The sequence below is a fragment of the Capricornis sumatraensis genome, chromosome 2, assembly GCF_032405125.1.
Source record: "Capricornis sumatraensis isolate serow.1 chromosome 2, serow.2, whole genome shotgun sequence".
NCBI lineage: Eukaryota > Metazoa > Chordata > Mammalia > Artiodactyla > Bovidae > Capricornis > Capricornis sumatraensis.
The window spans coordinates 37,134,408-37,149,250 of record NC_091070.1 but is presented as its reverse complement, the minus strand read 5'-3'; the positions used below and the strand labels follow the sequence as shown (position 1 = coordinate 37,149,250).

The 14,843-nt window shown below is 34.3% G+C and overlaps 1 protein-coding gene across 3 annotated transcripts in view; it reads right to left on the bottom strand.

The window, feature by feature from the left end:
• DDHD1 (DDHD domain containing 1) overlaps positions 1 to 14,843 on the bottom strand; it is a 64,484-nt gene that overhangs the window by 33,455 nt on the left and 16,186 nt on the right. For 2 of the 3 annotated variants that reach the window (XM_068965466.1, XM_068965467.1), the window contains exons 3-4: positions 5,506 to 5,634; positions 4,312 to 4,459 (exon numbers count right to left, since the gene is read on the bottom strand). In XM_068965466.1, coding sequence (XP_068821567.1) covers positions 4,312 to 4,459; positions 5,506 to 5,634 — 277 coding nt within the window. Of the gene's footprint in view, positions 1 to 4,311; positions 4,460 to 5,505; positions 5,635 to 14,450; positions 14,472 to 14,843 lie in introns of all 3 variants that reach the window. The other variant, XM_068965469.1, reaches the window with a different exon arrangement.

Here is a 14,843-nt window from a genome sequence, read left to right as displayed (position 1 = left end):
GCACTAATTTACTATGGTTGCAAAAAAGTGCTTTTTAAATCTCACCACTCTTTACACTTCAGGAAAGAGAAATTTCCCCACATCAAATACTTGCTGCATTGTGATACAATCAAATAGTTCCTGTATGAACTGGGAAAAGGCAGGATAAATGGTTAATTCTTCTCTTTTATTTAACAATTAAATACTGAGTTGTTAAGAGGTTTTATATTTTTTTATATTATTCAGTTCAGTTCAGTTCAGTCGCTCAGTCATGTCCGACTCTTTGCGACCCCATGAATCGCAGCACACCAGGCCTCCCTGTCCATCACCAACTCCCGGAGTTCACTCAGATTCACGTCCATCGAGTCAGTGATGCCATCCAGCCATCTCATCCTCTGTCGCCCCCTTTTCCTCCTGCCCCCAATCCCTCCCTACTAACTCATAGATTTAAAACATATTTGAACTGTTCTAACCCATTGTAGTTATTATCCTTACTGATCCCTAAATTGTTTCCTTTCTGGTCAGTGAGTCTCTTCAACTTTACTTCTGTGTCTTTTAGACATGACCTCGGTAGCTTTTACTTTTTTTTTAAAAACAATTCAGTGGCTTTTAGTATCATTGAATTGTATAACCAACACCACTCTAAGTTCAGAATACTTTCATTATTCCCATAAGAAACACTCTACCTAGAGTAGTCAAATCCCATAATTCTTCCCACTAGGCCCTGACACCATTAATCTACTTTGTCTCCATGAACTTGCCTATTCTGGATTTTTCAGATAAATAACATCTATAATTTATGGCCTTTTGTGTCTGGCTTCTTTCACTTAGCATAATGTTTCAAGGTTCATCCATGTTGTATCATGAATTAATTTTTCTTTGCTTTTTAAGGCTGAATGACATTCTACTGCATAAATATATCACTTCTGTTTATCCATTTACCAGTAGATGGACATTTAGTTTTTTTTGGGGGGGCAATTATAAATAATGCTGCAGTGAATATTAAGAAGCTTTTCTGCAGATACCTGTTTTCAATTCTCTTGGGTATACACCTAGAAGTAGCATTGCTGGCTCACATGTTAACTCCACATGTAACTTTTCTGAGGAAAGTGCCAAACTGTTTTTCCAAAGCAGCTGTACTATTTTACAATCCCATCAACAACATATGAGGGTCCTTATTTTTTTAAGAAATCCAGTGACCGGATTTCCCTGGTGGCTCAGATGGTAAAGTGTCTGCCTACAATGTGGGAGACCCGGGTTTGATCCCTGGGCCGGGAAGATCCCCTGGAGAAGGAAATTGCAACCCACTCCAGTACTCTTGCCTGGAGAATCCCACAGATGGAGGAGCCTGGCAGGCTACAGTCCATGGGGTCGCAAAGAGCCGGACACGACTGAGCGACTTTATTTTCTATTTTTTTTTTTTACATCCTTGCTAATATTTGCTGTTTTCTATCTTTTTGATAAGAGTCATTGTAGTCAATAGGAAGTGACATCTCCCTGTGGTTTTGAATTGCAATTGCTTAATGACTAACAATACTGAGCATCTTTTCATGTGTTTAGGGACCATCTGTATATTTTATTTGGACAAATGTTCATTTATTCACCCACTTAAAAATTTGGGGTATTTATTTTTTAAATTATTGAATTGTAGATATTCTTTATATATGTTAAATGCTAGACCCTTATCAGATATGATTTGCAAATATTTCTACCATTTGATGGGCTGTCGTTAACTTCCTTGATAGTGTTATTTGAAAATCAAAGAGTTTTAAATTTTGACAAAGCCCAACTTATCTTTTTGTTCCTTGCTGCTGCTGCTGCTGCTAAGTCACTTCAGTTGTGTCCGACTCTGTGTGACCCCATAGACGGCAGCCTACCAGGCTCCCCCGTCCCTGGGATTCTCCAGGCAAGAACACTGGAGTGGGCTGCCATTTCCTTCTCCAATGCATGAAAGTGAAAAGTGAAAGTGAAGTCGTTCAGTTGTGTCCGACTCTTGGCGACCACATGGACTGCAGCCTACCAGGCTCCTCCATTCATGGGATTTTCCAGGCAAGAGGACTGGAGTGGGGTGCCATTATGGCTTTTTATTTTCTGTTCAGTTCAGTTCCTCAGTCGTGTCCGACTCTTTGCGACCCCATGAGTTGCAGCATGCCAGGCCTCCCTGTCCATCACCAACTCCTGGAGTCTATCCAAACTCATGTCCATCGAGTCGGTGATGCCATCCAGCTATCTTATCCTCTGTCGTCCCCTTCTCCTCCTGCCCCCAATCCCTCCCAGCATCAGAGTCTTTTCCAATGAGTCAACTCTTTGCATGAGGTGGCCAAAGTATTGGAGTTTCAGCTTCAGCATCAGTCCTTCCAATGAACACCCAGGAATGATCTCCTTTAGGATGGACTGGTTGGATGTCCTTGCAGTCCAAGGGACTCTCAGGAGTCTTCTCCAACACCACAGTTCAAAAGCATCAATTCTTTGGCGGTCAGCTTTCTTCACAGTCCAACTCTCACATACATACATGACCACTGGAAAAACCATAGCCTTGACTAGATGGACCTTTGTTGGCAAAGTAATGTCTCTGCTTTTTAATATGCTGTCTAGGTTGGTCATAACTTTCCTTCCAAGGAGTAAGCGTCTTTTAATTTCATGGCTGCAATCACCATCTGCAGTGATTTTGGAGCCCAAAAAAATAAAGTCTGGCACTGTTTCCACTGTTTCCCTATCTATTTCCCATGAAGTGATGGGATCGGATGCCATGATCTTCATTTTCTGAAAGTTGAGCTTTAAGCCAACTTTTTCAGTCTCCTCTTTCACCTTCATCAAGAGGCTCTTTAGTTCTTCTTTACTTTTTGCCATTAAGGGTGGTGTCATGAAAGATGACAAGTCCGGCAGATCAGATCATGGCTGTGTACAGATTCAGGCAGTTGCAGGTGATACTACCAGTCATTAAAATGCATAGACTAGCAAGGACTTCCGGAAAAAAAGACTAATTTTTTTCTTCCTGAACTCGAATACACGATGATATAAACCATATCTAGAACCACAGGAGATGTCTGAAAATAGCTAAAAAATAAAGGCTTGTGGAGTGGATAGAAACCAGATTCTGATGACTTTTTGGCAAATCTTAGACTTCTCAGTTTTATGGATTACTAAACCCTCCTTCTGAGTTAAGTTTTCCCTCACTTGTACCCAAAGAAATCAAGCTGGTACCTTTCCAAATATGAACAGCTCCAGAGAGAACATGTTATTAAACCTACTTCTCAGATTCCTTAGGTAACCAAGGAGAAGATTAGCATCTTGCCACAAGAATGTAAATATTGTGGGAAGTACAAATCATCAGAAAAGAAAATCAGAATCAGAGGGAAGAGATCTCTGTCATACAAGTTACAGAGAATGACAAGGATCAGAATGACCTGGCAGTATCTGACAAAGATTTTTTGTTTTTTTCAGATTGAACTGTACTTTTATTTTAACCCATCAGCTGGCATTAAAAGGTGTTACAATAAAAAGTAAAATAGAACTCAACATTGTATTATTATAGAGATATTGCTGAGGACATAGTTCCTGGTATCATACAGGATTTGCTTTACCAGGACTCAAGAAACACATTGACTTGAAATTTCAGAACCTGATAAACTGTATTCTCAACAATTGGTTTGTTCTCCTCACATTATAAATCTGATCATATTTTTCTTTATACTGGCTGCAAGTTGAGAGCCAAGTTTGTGGCAGAATCCATAACTCTAAAATTTCCTTTTCACACTGTCCTAAACATTTTTGAAACTCATATATGAACATTCCTTCTCCCAACATCATCTTAACAAGCTTTTAGAATAAAGCTGTATATAAATAACTGAGGTAAATAACTCGCCTAGCATGTTGGCAAAACACCCAGTGTTTGTTCTCTGTAAAAATTAGGGTTCTGTTTCCTCTGGTTATAATTAACTAGACAAGTTAAGCTGCTAGCTGGCAACTTACACAATTCTTAGCTTTTTCAGAATTAGACAGTATTCTCAGTTTCTGCAATTCAGAGATTAACACAGAAACTTAAAACTAGACTTTTTTCTTGCTTTCAACTTCACTTTAATGTAAACTAATAATACATTAAGTAAAAAGGCTTTCTTATCCTTTTACTTCTCCATGTTAAGAGGGAAAAAAAATCAAATAAATATCATCATCATCACCTAGATATAATCATTCTCAAAATTTGGTCCAAAAGCTTCATCTACAACTGAAACACAATAGCTGGCACCAGAGAAACATGTGGCATAATGATTATACCCTGGACAAAAGTTTGGACTCTGACTAGATGGAGAATAGAGTCATCAAAACACTCACATGGCAGTATTTTTGATAATTCTTCCTTGGTCCATTTTCTGTCCAATGCCATGCACAACAAATACGATATGGGTAGTCTGAGATGGCTTGTCTTCTAATGTTGCTTCTTCTACATAACCTCTATGAAGTCTGGTCCCACTACTTGATGCTGTGGGAAAATCATGGTTCTAAGCTTATTACTTATTACAGAAATAGCATTTTTACTACACTGAAAAAAATAGGGGGGATAAAATTTGTAAGATATAGAATGACCAGCTCTAACAAAAAGTACTGAACTAGACATGAGAGTGAAGCCAGAAACAATGAGGCAAAAAGAAAAAAAGATGAACTGAACACATAAAAATTAAAAATATTTCTGTAAGAAAAATATTATGAAGCAAAGATAAAAGATGAATGACAAATGGAAAACATCTTGCAAAACATGACACACAGTAAGTTAATTAAAGAACTTATTAATCAAAAAGTGAAATGAATCATCCAAACACCAAAATACAACTAATGAACAAATAAATGTGTAAGCACATCTATTATCAAAGAATTTAAAAAGATAGTAAAAAATTATAGTAAAGTAAAAAAAGATAAAAAATTTTTGAAAAAATATTTTGTGATAATGCACTCACATCTTTTCCAGGTATCAGTCCCTCTTTTCTTCCTTTTAGTCAAGTTTGTTTTGTTTAAAGATTTGTCTATTCTCAACGCCTCCATTTCTTCAAGTTCTACTTAAACTTCAACTCATACCCATCTGCCTGTCCCAGAAGTTCATCTAAGTCACCAATGATCTACATTTCACTAAATCCAAAGAAAAATTTCCAGTCTTCACTTTTCCTGACACTGTTTCAATTGCTTGTCAATTGTCATTTCAACTGACACAATTTCAATTGCTATGTTTTGTTTCACATCACTGCCTCAGGTCTGACTGCTTTTGTGCTTTGAGAAGTAAAAAAACATATTTAATAATCTTGCCCCAAAAAAAAAATCTTGCCAGATCATTCCTAATACATAATTATTTATTAATGAATACATGTCAACTCAGTCACTTTAATAAAAGTTAGTTTAACAGGGTAGAAACTGTCATTAAACTTAATACATATTTAAAATATACTGAAGATAAAATCTGAACTGTCTATTTTAAATATAAGAGAAAAAGTCAGAGTCCCAACATTTTGACTAACTCTAATAATATTTAACAAATACCTTTAGAAAATCCCAGTTTTTGAGTAACTGTTCTTGCAATTTTAGATGTTGTTGCATCACTATAAAGATACACTTCATCCACACTGTGCCAGTCCACGTGGTTTCGACTCAATTTGAAACTATGAATAGCTGTTGCAAAAAGGAAAAATTTGAAGGTCTCCAAGACAAACTTCATTTAAGTGAAAATTATAATACACAGATTTTTTTTGAATGAATATTTTAACTCAGTTCAACAAAAAACTGTTTTATTGAAACATATATTGATGTGAAACAAGTCACGGACAGGGACTTTATTTTATAAATTATTAAACATGCTATAGGAAAAGGCAACTCGTTAGAACAACATGGAATAAAACTGGCTCAACTACCATAATTTTAACCTCTTTAGGAAATATACTTTGATTATTAAAGAACTGCTTTCCCAGGTTATGTGATCATTCCTTAGGTCTAAGGGATATACACCTTCATGAAAGTCCTCAGTACCTTTGACATAGAAACTTAAGCTCCATTGCTTTTGTTGACTTTACTTTTTGTTCTGTGGAAACTATTCAGCATAAGATAAAACAAGACTCAGGTGAAAAAAAAATTATCTTTAAACTGGGAAGATAATAACCTAATTTATTAGAATATAAGGTATTTTGGGAATGGATATTAAAGCCAATTATCACTGGATACTGCTCACCATAACAGAACTCCAAAGTTGAAAGAGTTTTTAAAAAGAAATCAGTTTTTTCCTACTATTATGTTCAAATTAGTATGGTTATTTCATTTCTGTAATGAGGTATGCTTGGTGAAAATGAGCTCTAAAGAAAAAAAACAGCCAAACCTATATTCTCTGGGAATAAAAAACTCTGTGAGGCAGGGACTATACCTTAATCACTTTGTATCACTACCACCAAACACAGTCCTAGCATACTGTTTGACATGTGTCACAAATTTAGTAATGTTTGTGGAAGTAACAGATTAAGGTAATTCTCAAAACATGTCCACCAATTCATCTTTTGATAATTCTTATAGTCTGAAGGACTTAAAACTTTTCTCTTTATCTCTTATGTAGAGGTAAGAAAAATTCACATACCTTTATAAAACCAGTCACCTTCAAATCATTGTGCCAATTTCCTTAAAATACTCTTAGAGCAAAATATTATGTCCCATTATATATAAACACATAGAGGTATAAAGAAAGGGATTAAGTGACTTGCCACAAAACTAGCTAGTGACAGAGTCGGACTCTTCTGTTGAAGGATAAGGAAGAGTCCTGGTCAAAATCTAAGACCATAAGACACATTTTATGAAAAGGTATTTCTTACTAGAACACAAAGAAAAGCAAATCCTTGTCAAGAAAATGTACTTCAGAGTTATAGTTAAAAATGCCATTTCAAAAATTTATGAAAAACCAATTTATACCTTCCTGACCTACCAGGACACATAACTACTAACATTGAACACAAGACCAAGATGCAATTAACATAACAAACCTGAATAATACCTTCTCTGGCAAACAAAACAAACACAAACCCAGTGTAAAAACTCAGTCTTTTAACTAAAAGAACTTTCCATAAATTAAAAAATCTTTCGCAAGAGTTTAAGTTATTTACTTTCCTAAATCTATGTCTGATCCTTAAGTCAGTACTTCAAGCCTTTTAATCCAATGTTTCAAAACTGCATTTTTGTTAAAACAGTTCTGAGCAACACATTCTTAAAACATTAAAACTGTAAGACCAAGATATTAACAGTGTTAAGTCAACAAAATTTTCTCTCTAAACCATTCACATTGTCTTAAAGCATGTTAATATTGGCAAATATCCCATTGCTGAACTATATACATGGTTTGCAAATGTTTATACCACTTATAATTAATACTAACCAAAACAACACACTGGATACATTTCTATAAAACTAATAATTTCTATGTTCTAAATACAACTGAATGCTATAGACGCAACTGAAAGCTACAAGCCAGGAATATATCTACAAGGAGAAATAAAACTACAATTACTGTACCTTGGGAACGCTTTCGTTTAAGACCTGCTGCCTCTGTACTCTCCTTATATCCTCTCCATTTGAACAGAGAAGGGAGGGAGAAGGGAGGGAGGTGGTAGACAACTAAGAAAGCAAAAACACTGAGCTTCAAAGTAAATTTTAAATGAGGTTTACCATTTTGCCTTTTTGTTGTATTAACTTTAAAAAATTAGTTGTATTTGACAAACATTATTCTAGATGTTTTATATAAATTCCAATGAAAAAATCAGTGCAGCAAAATATTAGTTTAATAATGTTTATCAAATATATGCTTCTACTTTTACTGAAAGTAAAAAGGCAAATGATATTTAAATATATCAGTTAAAGACACCTACATGATCACCATTTTTAACATCTTTGTACAGATAGAATAAAAAACAAAGCGGCATTTTTCTATGCATAAGAGATTAATAAAACCCCATCTTTACAATACTAAGGTTATTTACTCTCACCAAATTTGTGATTATGACACAGCCAACATCTGATGTACAAATTGAAAATGCAATAAACAATATTAAACATCTAATGCAGCTTTCCTGAGAAGATACCATAGTACACATTCTACTAGATGCTTTCCTTTGCTGAATAGAGCCTTCCTGTAGAAATATTCTTTTCACAACTCTATTCAACAAAGTTGTTAAAATATTTTCAAAAATGAAAAATGAAACTTTTCAAAAAAATTAAACTGAAAGCTCTACTTTGAACTGATTTTTAGTGATAAAATAATGAAAGATTTATTAGTGACAGAATTACTAGAAAAAATTATTAAAAAATATGCTGTGACATCTTGCAAGTATAAAACAGATAACCGAGTAAAGCCAGACACAGACTTGATATTTGGCAAATCAGTAAATAACCTTAAAGTCAACACTTTCCCTGTCAAATATTGCTAGTTATATATCAACAAATTTCTTCACAAATTTAAAATAAGCAATTATTAAAAAAATCCACTAAGAATTAAGTCTTACAATCAATTTCTCTACAGTCCAGTTAATGAATCACAGAATCTTTATGATTTAGTTCCAATTTGATTCCCTGGTAGCTCAGCTGGTAAAGAATCCACCTGCAATGCAGGCGACTCTGGTTCGATTCCTGGGTTGGGAAGATCTGCTGGAGAAGGGACAGGTTACCCACTCCAGTATTCTTGGGTTTTCCTGGTGATTCAGCTGGTTAAGAATCCACCTGCAATGCAGGAGACCTGGGTTTGATCCCTGGGTTGGGAAGATCCCCTGGAGAAGGGAACAGCTACTCACTCCAATATTCTGGCCTGGAGAATTCCATGGACTGTGTATAGTCCATGGAGTAGCAAAGAGTCAGACACAACTGAGCAATTTACATACTTCACACATTTGATTTTCATCCTCACTCTCTCCTACATTAATTAATGTGACATTCAAAGATTAAATACTGCTCAAATACAAAAATACTTAATTCCAACTGTATAGTACTAGAAATTTAAAAAAATCTTATATATAAAGTAAATTTAAAGATACATGTGATAAAGGTAATTGAGAAATGCCTACAAGGCATTTCATAACTTTATATGTAATTAGGTGATTATAAAAAAAAGTATAGATAATAATTACAAGCTGAATTAAAACATCAGGATTATAAAAATATTTTGCTGTCACAGAAGGGTGGAAAATGACAACCAAAACAATTTTCTTCACTGAACATATTTCTTCTTTCATGTGCTTTCTCGTCACTTACTAAGGGGTAGATATACCACTTGCAGGAAGAAAAATCATTAGGAAAAAGCTAACATATCCAAGTAGATCAAATCTGACATACACTTGAGACTTTACTGCTCGAACAAACCCTAGACTTACAAGTTTACTAGCAAAACTAATGATGCCCTCTCTAAGAAATAACTAGAGGGAAACATATGGACCATCCGATCACACTTTAAAATTATGTAAACACTTTCTAAAAGCTAGTCAATATATAAAAATGAGAGCTTTTACCTAAAGGAATACTAATATAAGTATTAACAACAAGACAAATATCCCAATATACTAAAATCAGAGGAACATATTCAAAACATTTTCACAAAATTTAAAACATGCTTATTAACCTTCTTCTCATATTTAATTCTTATTTTCACTTGAAAAGCATTTGCTTTGTTACAACATCCTGTAGCATGGAGAGTTTCATTTTTTCAACCCAACGCAAAGAATTAAGTACCACCGCAAGCAGACACAAAAAGGTGATCCTTTTTGTCCTTTGATCCTTCCAACAAGGATCACTAAAATAAAGTTTTAGTTAAGAATTCTTACATTGTGTTTGTTAGCAAAAGTATGCACAAACTCAAAATATGTATTTTCATTTATGTATTAAAGTCTTACACAGCAATGAAAAAGATTTTAAGTACTAAGATACGTCTTCAATAAATTTCCTTACTATAATTCATGTCTTACAGAAATGTCCTTCATTATATAATTCTGAAAGCAGAGTATCAAAAAGGAGGTTGCTGAAGATATACTACTCCCTAAAATAGAATAACTTTATATAACTTTTCCCTTTGCAAAAGCTGGCAACCTGGATAATCTCAACTTCAGGGGAAGGAGGTTTACACATCTCAAATCTGCCAACTAGAATGAGAAAACGCCTGTCAATCTTCTTGGATCTCACAGAACTAAATACATACATTTATAAAAATTGATTAATAATTAAAAGCTAGAAGATAGGAATCCTGTTAGCTCAGTTGGTAAAGAATCTGCCTGCAATGCAGAAGACCCCGGTTCCATTTCCCATTCCTGGGTTGGGAAGATCTGCTGGAAAAAGAATAGGCTACCCACTCCGGTATTCTTGGACTTCCCTTGTGGCTCAGCTGGTAAAGAATCTGCCTGCAAAGAGGACACCTGGGTTTGATCCCTGCATTGGGAAGATTCCCTGGAGGAGGGAACGGCTACCCACTCCAGTATTCTGGCTTGGAGAATTCCATGGACTCTATAGTTCATGGGGTCCCAAAGAGTAGGACACAACTGAGCGACTTTCACTTTCTTTCACTTCATGACTCTTGTAGACACATATAGTTGGACTGTGCATTCCAAACAAATCTGTCAGTCTCTGCCTTTCAACTGGAGTGTTACTTCACTTATATTTACTATAGTTTTTGATATGGGTGAATTTAGGTCTATCATTTCCCATTCATTTTCTTTGTTTTATCTGTATTTCTTGTTTCTCCTTTAGTTGTTTCTTTTGTTTATATATATATATATATATATTACTATTTTAATTTCTCTACTGGTCTGAAGAAAAACAAATAACATCTTTTTATTGTGGAATAATTTCAACCTACAGAAAAGCTGCAAAAATATTACAGAGAGTTATCACTATCATATATATCCTTCATCCAGCTTCTCCTAATGTTAGCATAATTATATAGTACAATGATCAAAACTAAGAAATTAAGGTTGGTATAATACTATCAGCTAAAATACTGACTTTATTCAGAATTTTCCAGCTTTTCTACTAAAGTCCTTTTCTGTCTTTGGATCCAATCCAAGGTACCATGTTGCATTTTGATGCTATGTTTCCTTAGTTTCCTCTAAATTATGATGAATTCTTTAATCTTTCCTTGTCTTCCATGGCTTTGACACTTAAAAAAAATTTTTTTTCAGCTTTACTAACGTACAACTGACAAAATTATAAGAAATTTAAAGTTTACATTATGGTGATTTGATAAACACTATTAAAAGGATCCTGACTCCATCTGGTTAATTATGACCTTGACATTTCCAAATAATACTGGTGAGTTATTTTATAAAATGTCCCTCAATTTGGGTTTGTCTGATGTTTTCTTGTAATTGGATTGAGGTTATACAGTTTTTGACCAGAGCAGTTGTAGGACTAATTCATTTAGTTCAACCATTTTTTACTGATTACTGCTTGGATAGATAAATTATAAAATGAGTGAGATACTGCTCTAGGACTCTTAAGTATTTACAAAGTAACTTATTCAAAGCCCTGCCTTTATTTTATGACTCAAGTGCTTCCCTGGTGGCTCAGATGGTAAACAATCTGCCTGCAAGGCAGGAGACCAGGGTTCAATCCCTGGGTTGGGAAGATCCCCAGAAGGAAATGGTAATCCATTCCAGTATTCTTGCCTGGCAATTCCACAGACAGAGGAGCCTGGTGGGCTACAGTCCATGGGGTTGCAAAGAGATGGACATAACTGAGTGACTAACACTAGCTCTACAATAACTTTAATCCCCAGTGAACTTCTAGCTTTCATTTGTTAGGCTGCCAGATAAATGTATCCTAGCCTAGGAAGGTGAGGTTGGAAGAGAATCATTTTTTAACTCAGAGAAAATGAAATTTAAATCACAAAATACAATTATACTTTGGGGGGTTTGAAAGATAAATAAGTTATGCTAAACTTCAATTTAATTCAGTGTTTACTCTGAGATTAGGATAATTAATAAGAAAATAATAAATATATTCAGTGTATTTGTGTCAATAACTGCACTAACCAAGATACAGATAAGGACAGAAGGAAAAGGAATTAGGATTTTATTTTAATGTCCTTCAAGGCAAGAGGGACTTTCCTTGTGGCTCAGCTGTTAAAGAATCTGCTTTATGCGGAGAGACCTGGGTTCGATCCCAGGGTTGGAAAGATCCCCTGGAGAAGGGAAAGGCTACTCACTCCAGTATTCTGGTCTGGAGAATTCCATCGACTGTATAGTCCATGGGGTCGAAAAGAGCTGGACACGACTGAGCGACTTTCACTTCAAGGCAAGAACTCTGTTAAGTTTCTTAGGAATTCCCCAGAGAACTTAAAAAGAGTTCCTGAATAAGTTTTTTTTTAATTTTAAAATTATTAAATATGACAATTTCTCAGAAAGCCTCATTTGAGTAACTCCACTGCACTGTGATTGCCAATTCTATTTTATATCTCTTTTTCAAGTATGTATAATATGCACTGTCTACTTTGTTATCTTGTATTTATTCTCTGTAACTTCTCATCTGCAGGCTTTGTCATCCCCAATGGTTTAAAACTCCTTGAAGGACAAAAACTTGTGTTTCTTTCACGAAAGTAATGAGCACAGTACTATTTGCACAAAGAATACTCAAAATCTTCTAGCAATATGAACAGTCAAGGCTTTACCTAGGTACAATAAGAAAATTTAAGCAGAAAAACTATTTTTCCTCTAAAATTAATAAAACAGGAATTTCAGAAGCTTAAAGGTAAGAAGCTAAATAATCAAAAGATAATACTTTTTTATTTTTGTATTGCAAATTTGAGTTATTTTTCCAACAACCTAGCTTTTTGGACAGCAAATGTTCTTTCTTCAAGACCAGTGATAATTTGCAAATGTACTACAGAATTTCCCATAATCTTCAAAGTCAAAAATCACATTTTAATACATAAACGTATGTTCTGTGTAATACTGAATAACAAAATGGCTGGAAATTCATGACAACAGTACATACACTGAATTGAACTTTGCTGATAATAAAACATCCTGATGTTTTATGTCACAATATATTTAAAACATCAATTTTTCTTCTAATGAACCTCAAAAGATCATCAATTTGAAAGATTACAATACAAAAGTGTTCTATACTTTAACAATTTTCTATTATTACTAATTAGAATTTTACCACCCAATCTGTATCTTCAAAGGTATCAAAAAATACAGTAATATCCTAGATTGACAAGCTCAAAGACATGCTGAAAAATTTTCTCATACAAATAAACCATGTTCTTTTATCAGGCTTATTTAAATGACTGGCTCATAAAATTAGAGCACTTTGAAGAAAATTTGAGTATGCTGCTCCATTTACCATTTCAGATTCCAAGCAGATGGGATCTAGAGATGAAACAGAGCTAATGACTAACTTCTACAGGGCGAATTAGCAAGTGGAAAAGAAATGCTTTGAATATAGTATGAGAAAGGGGGACAATATACTCATTTTTATTTTTCATACTCATCCTTTTCCCCCTTGAAGCTCTTGAGTTTTTCCCATGCATTAACAGTAAAGAATCTGGGAGTATAAACTGGGTTTGTTAAGGTGAATTGCCATTTTTGAGAGAAGACTTAAGGAGAATTAATAGAAAGGAAAAAATCTAGAATTCAGTCTTTTCCAATAGAGATGAAATTATGAAAAAAGTTCAGCCTTTCAAATACTATGAAGTAGGTTTTTGTGATTATTTACAATGGTGACGAGAAGTTCCAAAACATGTCAGTCACCAATAAAAGATCAGACATATACAAAATTTGATATTTGTGCTTTAATCAAAGAATTGTTTTTATGGCAGTCTTTAGGAATGTAGACACAGCTCTGCCTTATAGACACTGAGGTGTTCTTATATATTGATATTTAAGAACCTTGAGCTTGAATTTTACAGTGAAATAAGAACATATTTGACTCTAGGGATTAGGAAAATGAGATACTTAAAATTCCTAGAGTATGGTATCTGGCATATAATAGACATTTCTTAGATTTCATTACCGATTTACTTAGAAGCCTCCATTTTCCTCAGTTATGTAGAGTTTTAAAGATATAAAAAACACCCGATTTTAAGCTTATTGTTAATGGACATGAGTTTGAGCAAGCTCTGGGAGATGGTGAAAGACAGGGAAGCTTGGCGTGCTGCAGTCCATGGGGTTGCAAAGAGTTGGACATGACTGAGTGACTGAACTGAACTGATGTAATATAAACAATTACTTCCAACTACATAATTCATTTCTTCCAAGCTGGACTTTTGAATTTCTTGATCAATAATTGAATTTTTCTGCTTTATAGATGTTTTACAAGGGGAGGGAGAAAAATCACTAATTTATATTCTAATTCACTCGCTTAAGTAGGTCTTGCCAAGAAACTTCCCATACGAAGGCAAACATGGATGAAGAAACACTTTTAGGAAAAAAAAGAGAAATCTACAAATTCTAATCTACCTATACTGTTATACTCACCAGAATAGTTGATCCCACTGCCTGCAGTAAATGAACAATAGAAGTATTTTTAACTTGACCACACATTTCGAATTTTACTCAAGATCAGACACATAATGAAACACGATCATCTTGACTAGTATGTAAATATTTTAAACTATTGCCAAAAAAAAAAAAGAAAAGAAAATCCAAATGCTGAATAAGGAAATATAAGTAGACTGTCTCAAATTAAAAATTGATATGGTTATCAATATCAAGATAGCTAGACAGGACTTACACAAAGGAAATTAAAGCTTTTTTAAACTTTAGAATCAACATTAAAATATTAGCAAAACTACTCTTTCAACAGAATAACAAGGGATTTTTAATAAGTTCAATTTCCTTTGATAACTAAAAAGCTACTCAAAACGACTA